The 12,003-nt window shown below is 41.0% G+C and overlaps 1 protein-coding gene across 2 annotated transcripts in view; it reads right to left on the reverse strand.

Moving 5' to 3' along the window:
• LOC130092518 (copine-8) overlaps positions 1 to 4,080 on the reverse strand; it is a 117,453-nt gene extending 113,373 nt beyond the window's left edge. The window contains exon 1 of one of the 2 annotated variants that reach the window (XM_056260402.1): positions 3,782 to 4,080. In XM_056260402.1, the coding sequence (XP_056116377.1) occupies positions 3,782 to 3,891 (110 nt within the window). In that variant the 5' untranslated portion in view covers positions 3,892 to 4,080. The remainder of the gene's footprint in view (positions 1 to 3,781) is intronic. The other variant, XM_056260403.1, reaches the window with a different exon arrangement.
• Positions 4,081 to 12,003: the final 7,923 nt, after the last annotated feature.

The following is a 12,003-nucleotide window of genomic DNA, read 5'->3' on the forward strand; positions in this document are numbered from 1 at the left end:
GCTGTTTACCAATCATTGGAATCAGAGTCCAAATGGGATTCTTATCTATCGAAGACCGCCCACTCCAGCTAATAGAGCCATAAACAAGGAAATGCAGGGATATGTGTTCTGGAGCGGAACATTTCAATTGAATTATATTGCGTTACTGATTATTCAATACGAGACGAAAGAGCTTGAAACACTGACTCAGGATGAGTTTCCTAAAGCACTAAGTAGAATATTAGTCATAGTCACACATAATACTTAATCTCTAAGGCATGTTTGCCAAAAGCATAATTCTCTGTCCGTAAAAATGTTTGAACTTTCCACTCGCTTTTATGGTTTATCAGAATATTTATGGACCAGGGGTCTTTAACAGGGGGTCCGTGGCAGTACTGCAGGGGCTCCACCAATTATCGTCTGATCTCAAACTAATATGGTTTTAAAAAGTTCAGAATAGTAAAATAACTAACAACTATAACTAACAAGTTTACACAATATGTAACTGAGAGTCCCTGCTGCACCTCTGAAGAACTTGTAGACCTACAACGTTTGTGAGACCATGCGCTAAATGAGCATATAACCTTAACTTCCGTCATATATATGAAACTCTTTTCAACCACACAGCATCGTTATTTCTTACAATAATTCGAAATATCACAGAAGGACTGGGATAAAAGTTTACAGCTCGGATATCAACACTGACGTCTACGGTAGAGATCAAAATACAGTAAATCACATTTTGAAAGTGACTCTGTTACACCAGTAGGTGGCGACAAGTGACTGTTAAAAGTGTATTTGTCATTGAATCACTCACTCGAGAGATTCGTTCAAAAACGTTGATTCATCGTGTAATGAAACAAGTTAAGTCTTTATGAGGGAGTCATTGAATCATTCACTCAAGAGATTCATTCAAAAACTTGATTCATCGTGTAATGAAACAAGTTAAGTCTTTATGAGGGAGTCATTGAATCATTCACTCAACAGATTCGTTCAAAAACGTTGATTTATTGTGTAATGAAACAAGTTAAGTCTTTATGAGTGAGTCATTGAATCATTCACTCAAGAGATTCGTTCAAAAACGTTGATTTATCGTGTAATGAGACAAGTGCAATCTTTATGAGGGAGTCATTGAATCATTCACTCAAGAGATTCGTTCAAAAACGTTGATTTATCGTGTAATGAGACAAGTGCAATCTTTATGAGGGAGTCATTGAATCATTCACTCAAAATACTTTTTTTAAAATATTCATTCAAATCAGTTAAACATTTTGAAAGAGACTGCAGCGATTAACATTTTGTGAGAACCTCTATTATTTTGTTTAGTCATCTATCAGAATCTTGAGAAAATCATAATCTCTATTTAAAAAAAAAAAAAAAAAAAAATGTGATTCTCAATTTATCCAGAATCGTGCATAGTCATAATATACACTCATAAATATTTCAACCTAAAATACATGTCTGTTATCTGTTACCCACATGTATCCTGTATTCACTTCTTACCTTTTGAAAAAAAAAACCTGTAATTAAATCATCTCTATAAAGCCCTTTAAAACAGACTATATTTAACTAGCAGTAAGGTTGGATATTCTCAAGCCATTCTCCAATTTGTATGTGATTATACAGTGACCTAACACCCTCATGCGCTTCAAGTTCAGATAATTACACAGTCAAGAAACAGCTCACATTGAAAATTGAACTCCGGTCACTCTGAAACATAATTAACAGCTAAAAAAAACAAACAAAAAAAAACAAGCTAACTTGCTCAACGTGCAAACTTAACGACACCCGTGGACCTCGAAATTTCCATAACACTAGACACTAAATGTAATATGCATCTAATTTAGCATTTTATTTCACATGTTTGACTGTGATCTTATGAATACAGACATTCTCCTCTATCTGCTCATCTCCCATGATAACCATGGTGACAGTGGTAAAGTGGCCCTACAGTACAGGAATGTACCTGATCGTAACCATGGCACCGCTACCGTTCCCTTCCCAAGAGAGCTTCTAGATTGTGCGCACCTATGTGTGCGTGTGTGTTCCCCTGTTGCACATGCCTGCCCAAGGGGACACGGAGCATAGTAATTCACCGTCAACATCTCCTCACAACGGCTGAGCGGACAGCTCCTGCCCGCTCGCATTTGTTTACGCGAGGGGAGCCCGGATGCATCACAAACGTATAGGCCCTACACGTGAATTATTCATCTGAACAATCTCTAAATGCACAACAATCAATAACTTTCCCAAATATGTTTTTTTTTTCTGCTTTATTAAAGCCATAATTTTCCAGCTAAACCCAGGCTGTTGAGAAATATGAAATAATCATTATCCAAAATGACTCGCTTCTGGTGGGAGAGTGAGTTCAAAAGGTAAATCGCCAGCAATTATGATGATATATTGATAAGAAATATGGGTTGCACTTTAAGTATATGTACTTGCGTGTACTTACCTAAGAAAGTACTGAGTAATATAAGATAACTTACTGGGTTACGGTTAGGTTCAGGTTTAGTAGCCTACCTAGTTATTATTGTAATTACGGTAACACTTAAAAATAAGGTTAATTAGTTAACATTAGTTAACTACCTTAGTTAACATGAACTAAGAATGAACAATACTTCAGCATTTATTAATTTTAGTTAATATTAATTTTAACATTTACTAACAAGTTATTAAAATCAAAGGTTGTATTTGTTAACTTTAATTAATGCACTGTGAACTAACATGAACAAACAATGAACAGCTGTATTTCTATTAACTAACATTAACAAAGATGAATAAATATGGTTACAAATGTATTGCTCATTGTTAGTTCATTAACTAATGTTAACTAATTAAACTTATTGTAAAGTGTTACCGTAATTACTATAATACGTACATAGTATGTACATGGAAGCAGGACTGTAAAATAAAGTGCTACCAAAATATGAATCATAACAGTATTTTAAAAGATGTCAAGTGTGTTTAGGATAAGGAATGTTTAAGGAAGTGTTAAATATTTGAGTTATAATGTGATATCTCATAAACTACTCTTGAACAACTTGAACATTATCAAGGAGACATGTTTGATTCAAACGTACGTGTGGTTTTGCAGTCGTTTATGCTTGAAAGTAAGAAAGAACTCAACCGGAAGACCATATTCGTAATACAACAAGTGTGAGGGGGGTTTTCTTACATTGTGGAGACCAAATTATTAAAGGATAGTCAAACCTGAATGAGAGTTCAATAAACATAATAAACCAAATTATGACTTGTGGTTAAATGAAATAAATATCAATAGTGCAGTATAAAACAATAGAAGTCGATAGATAGTAATCATCATGACCAAAACAAACGTGCGACTGTGTGTTTTCGGTTTCGGTTACCCAAAATCAAATCATAATCATTACAAAGTCCACCTTTAATTCAATTTCACTTCAGAAGTAATAGCCCATTTCGGAAAAAAAACACCATAGTTATACCAAAACAAAACTTATGTTAGGCATTTGACTAACAGCTGGTGAAAGAAGCGGCGTGGATAGTGTTTGTTATGGTGCGAAAGAAAGTAACATTCCGAAAAACTCCAAGAGTAAAAGTACAGTGGAAATATATTTCTTCTATTATGATATTCACATATCCTACACCACGTTTACACACTTACGCATGACATTTTGGAGATAGACGAGGTTATAACCTGGTTTTGTGCCAAAATGTCATGCGTAATTGTGTCGTCTCCAAATGTTTTATTAAAACATCAGGCGGATTGTCAATAAAAGGCAGTTGTACGTAAAGGTGCGAGCGGTACGTAAACGTTCCTCACCTGCACGAGACCGTAATCTCAACTTTTGTGGCAGGAATAGTGGCGTTGAGCGGGTCAAAATCTCCTGTCGTCGCCATATTCAGGAAGCCGCAACTGCTCATACTGTTCATGCTGAGATTTCCTTTATTTAACCCCTTTAGACGGAAGAGTGTGGAGACTCACGCCTCTTTACGCGAGTGAATTCATGTGTTTTTAAAGAATGCGAGGAGGAAAGCAGAGCTTCCGTCAGTCCGTAACAGAGACGGCGTCCCTTCTGCTCGCCATGAGAGAGAGAGAGAGAGAGAGAGAGAGAGAGAGAGAGAGAGAGAGAGAGAGAGAGAGAGAGAGAGAGAGAGAGAGAGAGAGAGAGAGAGAGAGAGAGAGAGAGAGAGAGAGAGAGAGAGAGAGAGAGAGAGAGAGAGAGAGAGAGAGAGAGAGAGAGAGAGAGTGTGCTGCTGCATGGGCGAAGGAATGGTGCCACACTTGGAGAATTCTTCGCTGTGTGTGAATTCATGTGAGACTCAAAACAGATTAAACACTGACAATGCCGTGACAGAGACAACAACAGTTCCATTATTCTACTTCTTGTTCTTCTTCATTTTATTATTACCACGTAAGTGTTATAATAATGATAATAATAATACTGTTATAGAACATAATCATAAACATAGACATTGTTAAATAATGTAGTATTTATTCAAATAAATGTTGTTGTAACTTGTATCATTTAAGTATTATATTAGGCTATGTGACATATAGTATAATATACCATATTAAAATAATAGTAATAATACTGTTATAGAACACAATCAAATACACAAATCATAAATATAGACATGGTTAAATAATGCAGTATTTATTCAAATAATTTTTTGGTATAATTTCAGCATTATGTGTACATAGTGCTGTATAGCATCATATACATACCCTAATATATATATAACATTAATTTTAGTAATTACTATTATGTTAATATTGATTATGTTATAATAATTTTTAAATGCAGCATTTTATTGTGGACTGAGCGACAGTAATAACACAATACATGTTTATGTGTATAGCAATGGCTGTTACTGTTCTAATTTCTAATGTCTATGATTACATTTATTAAGCTATGGGAATACAAATGTAATGTTCACCTTATGATCAGCTGATTCTCTTTCTTTGCATTGTCTTTGCTTTCTGAAACTAAAGTGGTGCTCATTGTATTAGGCATTGAGGAAGTAGTTCCAACTGAATTTTACAACTCCAGCAGCAGCTGGAACAATAAGCTGGTATAATTCTTCTGAAACAATACAAACACTTCGAAATTTCAAGAAACAAAAAAAATATTATGTATAGACTACTAAAACTACTTGCATCCATACCTTTGAGACTCAGCGCATGAACACAGATGAGTTCATTATGTTGCATTGTTCTCAGATGAGGCATGTTGAATTGACTCTCTTTACAGTTGCTTTGAATATAACCAGATACACATAGTCATGACGAGTCTCATGTTGAATTTATGAGGATATGGCAATGCTGGGGACTGGTGGAAAAACTCACATTTCAGGGATCAACAACAGTGATTATTGACTTTTGCCATCGGGTCTGGATTAGCAGTACATTCATGCTAACTGGCAAACAACTGGACTTCAATGCAACGATTAGCCAACATTTATTCAGGGACAGCTTTAGATGACTCGACGGATATCTAATGAATCCATATGAAATGATTTTTTTTTTTAAATCATAGTGAATGTTACTGTTGCTGCTGTTAGAGACTTTGAAAATTGAATTGAATTGGCAGAATTGAATGGATAACAGAAGTCGCTCTTTTGTTGAAATACAAACAAGGCATTAAATATGAAAGATGGAATCACAGATGAAAAAAAGATCTTTTGTACAAGGTCTCATACTGTAAAACATGCGTTATGTGCCACGGTTAATTATAGAAGTGTGACTAATAGCAATTCTTTTAAGAAACCTATTAGGCACCATATATGAGGACACAAATTTACATCATGACATGTATTACAACACAAACGTGGTTTATGGGGATATTTATTTAGTTACGAGTACTCGTAACTAAAATGGCTTAAAAACATACTAAACAATGTTTTATTAAAAATGTAAAATGCAGGAAATGAAAAAACCCGGAGTGGAGCTGGGAATCCTGGATACTTATTAATCTTCCCTGCGTCTCAATGTCCATACTATCCATCCTAAACAGTATGTGAGATTGAAATAAGTGTGTCCCAAAGCGTAGTATGTTGAAAAGAATATGCCAGAAGTCCACGGATGGTCGACTATTTCCAGTTGATTTTCGAAGTGTGGATCCGTGCACACTATAAAGGCTAATATTGCCCACAGCCCACTGCGCTTTGGAGGAGGAACTACGAACACGAGTAAAAAGTGTTAAAAAAAAACTACAAAACATGGCAGATATGCGCGACCGACGGTGAGAGGTTTAGATAAAGGTTTGAGTGACTAATCAAAGTTTAACCTGATCATTTTTATTTTATTTATTGATATCCTTGTTATATTTCATCTACAATAACAATGTGGACTTTTATAAAGATCCATTTGGCCATTAACTTTTAAAGGCATCATTATGCATTAATATGAGGAGAGTTCTCTGCATGTGTCACGAACTGCTCCCAGACAGGAAGGTTGAGGATCCAAGTCATCCAACGCTTCAGGGGCAGAGGCGGTTGCTTGTCTGAAGATACAGGCATAGAGGCTGCCATCTTGTCCGAAGCCACAGGCGTGGCGGCGGGCATGATGTCCACAGGCGTGGCGGCCATCATGGGACGAGACTCTGGAAGGGCGGCCATCACGGGACGAGACTCTTGAAGGGCGGCCATCATGGGACGAGACTCTGGAAGGGCGGCCATCACGGGACGAGACTCTGGAAGGGCGGCCATCACGGCACGAGACTGTGGAAGGGCGGCCATGACGGGACGAGACTCTGGAAGGGCGGCCATGACGGGACGAGACTCTGGAAGGGAGGCCATGACGGGACGAGACTCTGGAAGGACGGCGGCCATCACGGGACGAGACTCTGGAAGGGCGGCCATCACGGGACGAGACTCTGGAAGGGCGGCCATCACGGGACGAGACTCTGGAAGGGCGGCCATCACGGGACGAGACTCTGGAAGGGAGGCCATGACGGGACGAGACTCTGGAAGGACGGCGGCCATCACGGGACGAGACTCTGGAAGGGCGGCCATCACGGGACGAGACTCTGGAAGGGCGGCCATCACGGGACGAGACTCTGGAAGGGTGGCCATCACGGGACGAGACTCTGGAAGGACGGCCATCACGGGACGAGACTCTGGAAGGGCGGCCATCACGGGACGAGACTCTGGAAGGGCGGCCATCACGGGACGAGACTCTGGAAGGGCGGCCATCACGGGACGAGACTCTGGAAGGGCGGCCATGACGGGACGAGACTCTGGAAGGGCGGCCATGACGGGACGAGACTCTGGAAGGACGGCGGCCATCACGGGACGAGACTCTGGAAGGACGGCGGCCATCACGGGACGAGACTCTGGAAGGGCGGCCATGACGGGACGAGACTCTGGAAGGGCGGCCATCACGGGACGAGACTCTGGAAGGGTGGCCATCACGGGACGAGACTCTGGAAGGACGGCCATCACGGGACGAGACTCTGGAAGGGCGGCCATGACGGGACGAGACTCTGGAAGGACGGCGGCCATCACGGGACGAGACTCTGGAAGGACGGCGGCCATCACGGGACGAGACTCTGGAAGGACGGCGGCCATCACGGGACGAGACTCTGGAAGGGCGGCCATCACGGGACGAGACTCTGGAAGGGCGGCCATCACGGGACGAGACTCTGGAAGGGTGGCCATCACGGGACGAGACTCTGGAAGGACGGCCATCACGGGACGAGACTCTGGAAGGGCGGGCATCACGGGACGAGACTCTGGAAGGGCGGCCATGACGGGACGAGACCCTGGAAGGACGGCGGCCATCACGGGATGAGACTCTGGAAGGGCGGCCATCACGGGACGAGACTCTGGAAGGGCGGCCATCACGGGACGAGACTCTGGAAGGGCAGCCATGACGGGACGAGACTCTGGAAGGACGGCGCCCATCACGGGACGAGACTCTGGAAGGGCGGCCATCACGGGACGAGACTCTGGAAGGGTGGCCATCACGGGACGAGACTCTTGTAGGACGCCGGCCATCTTGGCCAAGGATTCACGAGCTGGAGCCGACGTGGGTACTGCCCACACACTCAAAATCGCAGTGGCGACTATGATGAGTGCTGTCTTTTCCAGAACTGACTCAGGCTCGGCAGGCATGACGTGAAGAGGCAGACCTGGGCATGCTGGTGACTGTGGTGGGCCAAGCTCAATGGCCACTGGATCTTGGAGTGTGATGCCCCTCCCCAAAAAAACGTTTAAGGGACATGTTCTCCTCAACCTCCCCAACAGTGAAGGAGGAACCAAACAAAAGCAGGGCATAATCCAAAAAGTCACTGAACGACCCTCGAGGAGCATCGTGGATAAACTTGTCCTTAAGCGGATGGTTAAGCCCGTTAAAGAAAAAGTCAATGAGAGCACAATCTGGCAGTTCAGAAACATTTGCAATGTCCAGGAAAATATGAATGTGCTCTTCAAGGGTATGCTTACCTCGGCGCATGCGGACTAACTCAACTGCTGGATCCATATTGGCGAAGTCTTCTGTCACAAACTGCTCCGAGACAGGAAGGTTGAGGATCCAAATGCAGTATTTATTGAACAGGCTAATCCAAAGATGTAATCCAAAGTACAGGCAAGGTCAAACACAGGCAAACAAACAAACATAACAAGGCAGAGAACACGGGCAAAAGAGTAATCCACGCAACAGGCAAGAAATCCAAAACCAAGAGACATAAAACCAGGAAGAATGCTCGGAATTGCAGTGTAACACTAAACAAGACTTCGCAGATAATTCTTCTTCTTCTTCTTTCAATTTTATGGCGGTTGGCAACTAACTTTAATGGTGCATTACCGCCACCTGCTGGACTGGGGTGTGGTACTGGAGTCTACTTCACAGATAATGAATGAGAAAACCATAGATATCCATAATAAAGGCTAGATGTCTCGTTCGCGCTGCTGGCCAATGGAGGTCGACGTCCGCACCTGGCGGCCATCTTGTCACAGGCAGCTCGCTTACTCGTAACATTGTGTTTTAATGGTGCATGTACTTTTTAAATAACCATAACTTGCTCAATTTTCTACCGATTTTCAAACGGTTTGGTTTGTTATAAACGTCAGAGATGTAGTTATGACACTGCATACTTATGAATAATAAGTGTATAAATAAATAATCATCCAGAATTATAGCCACGTTAATAACGTTTGTAAGAAACCAAACCGTTTGTAAATCCGTCAAGATTTCAAGAGATAAGAGTATTTGTGTTCGTGCTGATCACTCATATTACATCAGGCACCACAGAGCCCGCCAGAAAGCTTGCCTGTGACAAGATGGCCGCCGGTGATGAGGATAGAGACTCCGCCGTAAGACATCTAGCCTTTATTATGGATATCTATGGAGAAAACCATGGGGTGAGCTAAACAAGATAATGAGACACAGGTGAATGTAATGGATGAAGAGTCCGGGCAGTGAGTTATGGGAGATGTAGTTTGTGAGGGAGTGACAATAGTATGATGTGGAGTGCCCTCTGGTGGCTCTCAAGGGCACTCCAGCTGGTGACTGATACAACATGAAAGACCCGCGACTGCAGATCAACGTGCTTCTGCATTTCTCTCCGTTACGGTAGGAAATGAAATGAAATTAAATGAAATGTGGAGGATTTTAACTGTGACAACATGATTGACAGCCCAATTTACAGTGTCAGGATGCGACAGAGAGTAACCGTAAAGACACAATTGTATTACGTGATAGTATGTCCCAAAGCATGTCTACTCTTCTGCTACACAGTACACACTCAAAAGTATCTACTTTTTCTTCACAAAAAGAGTACATACTTTTAGGGCACAGTATAAGGCCCTGTCCACACGGACACGGGTATTTTTATAACCGTGACTTTTTTTACGCGGTTCGGCTGTTCGTCCACACGAAAACGCACTGAAACCGAACATTTTTGAAAACCCCTGCCAGGGTGAGGATTTTCAGAAACGCCGGTTACAGTGTTGTCGTGTAGACAGTGAAACCGGGGTATTTGCCTTGCGACGTCAGAGTGTGCGCCGTTATCCGCTGTGTTTGACGTCAGATTTGCGCTTCTGATTGGCCAACGTGGCTTTACCGTTAAGGTTTATATCGCCGCCTGCTGGCGTGGCATGCTCTTGACCGCGCTTGATACGTGTTTTTGCGTTTTCATGTAGACGGAGACCGAGCATGTGTGGACGGGATTTTTTTTAAAAAACGCTGTAGGAAAACCTCCGGTTATAAAAATACCCGTGTCCGTGTGGACAAGGCCTAAGTAGGAAAATTGAGACGCAACATATGTCATTTTCATGGACTTTTAGTTTCCTCAGCATTGTTTCCTTTGTCCATTTTCCCGCCACTTGTTTGTTACTATGGTTACTGATTAATCTGATCACACCTGTTAGTATTTTGTTCATTATCTGTGTAGATTTAAGTTCCTCTGAGTTCTCAGTTCACTGTCGATTATTGTTTGTGTCAGCGTTTGTGTTTAGAGAAACGCTGTCTCGTGGACTTAGACTATCTGAGTGTATTTTCTTATTAAATTCGTCTGTTTTTGGAATCTCTTTGACTCATATTCATCTTTTAGTATCGTGACACTGGAGCGCTCACAGAAGTAGGAAAAACATTTGCTTTCTCCACTCACATACTCTGTCTGTTCCATTCTGTGTGTTTAGTGAGTATATGCTTGGGAAGACTCATGGGATATTGATATAATGCCTGATTTATATCATTTTAAATACTAATTTATTAAGCAAATAATTAAGGATCTTCTTCATGCAAAAAATATAGTTTCTAACATGTAACATCATACTGTATAGTCATTCAATAATGACAGTGATTTCGGACCAGTGCATTTTGGCCATGTCAAAAATCGTATTGGCCAATCAGCCATCTTTTTTTTCTTTATCTTAATGTCACTTGTTTACAAAAAAAAAACATGATGAAATATTAGACCTCATCATCATCTCAGCGGGTGATTTTCATTATCTCTCCATATCGCTTCATCAGGAATAGCCTTTAAATCAATCAGCATGTCTCACCAGGAAGAACAAAGACCTTTGATTTATTAGACACACTCTCATCAAGGTATTTATTTCGAGACTGTATGGTTTTAATATTTGATTTTTTTTTATATTCGCACAGGTCTGCCTTGTTCAAACTGAATCCTGTATCCTTTCGTCATGTTTCCAGTAAGGAGCAGATGATGACTGACGGACATTACAGCAGAGTACGGTAGGATGACGTGATGGTGTGTGTGTGTGTGTGTGCTTGAGCTGAGAGATTCCTTACAGCTGAGTGAATTCCCTCTTATTCTAAATTTAGATGAGTGCCTTGCGAGATGGAGACAGCTGCTGTAAGAGAAGGACTTGCTCCATGTCCGTTTAACAGGACGGTTACGGCATTATAACGGTTAGTTCCCGTACTACTCCCCAAAACGCAGAAATTAGTTGGCGTCTTTGCACTTCCGGTTCCATTGCTCCAAAGTCAATGGGCTTTTTTTTAAAAAAAATTATTTTTTTGTCAATACTCCTTAGATTTAAATTTGTTTTTGAGCAACAGGCCACAGGCGATGCAGAAGTGTAACTAGGACAAATAAAATATAGAATACAGTGTTTCCCCTGTGTGCCATTATATCTGTGTGTCAATTGAAACAAACTCAATACTCACTTACATAAGGTTTTATTAGTTCACAAACAGAACGAGTGCTTCTTCATGTCAGGTTATTTCAAACTTCATCATGAAACTAATGAGAGCATATTTGTAGGGATAATTATTTCAGAGTGATGGATCTGTGGTTTTATATTTTTAATCAGAGCCATACTTGCATCTAATTTGTCAAAGCTTCTTTTAATCACTTGATTTAACCCCCTCATATAATATAGATTTACATTAAACATGAATTGGTAACGACTATTAAAAATAAAATGTGCATGGGTGGCCCCTCAGGCTTTTGGTCAAAGGTCATTTTAAAGGTACATTAGGGGGCCTGGCTCAAATGCATAATACACACATTTTTTTTGTTTTTGTTTAATAAGTGTACATTTATTTTGTGCATTGATCAATATTTTAAATGG

The sequence above is a fragment of the Rhinichthys klamathensis genome, unplaced genomic scaffold (assembly GCF_029890125.1).
Source record: "Rhinichthys klamathensis goyatoka isolate OS25496 unplaced genomic scaffold, OSU_Roscu_1.1 h1tg000176l_1, whole genome shotgun sequence".
Taxonomy (NCBI): Eukaryota; Metazoa; Chordata; class Actinopteri; order Cypriniformes; family Leuciscidae; genus Rhinichthys; species Rhinichthys klamathensis.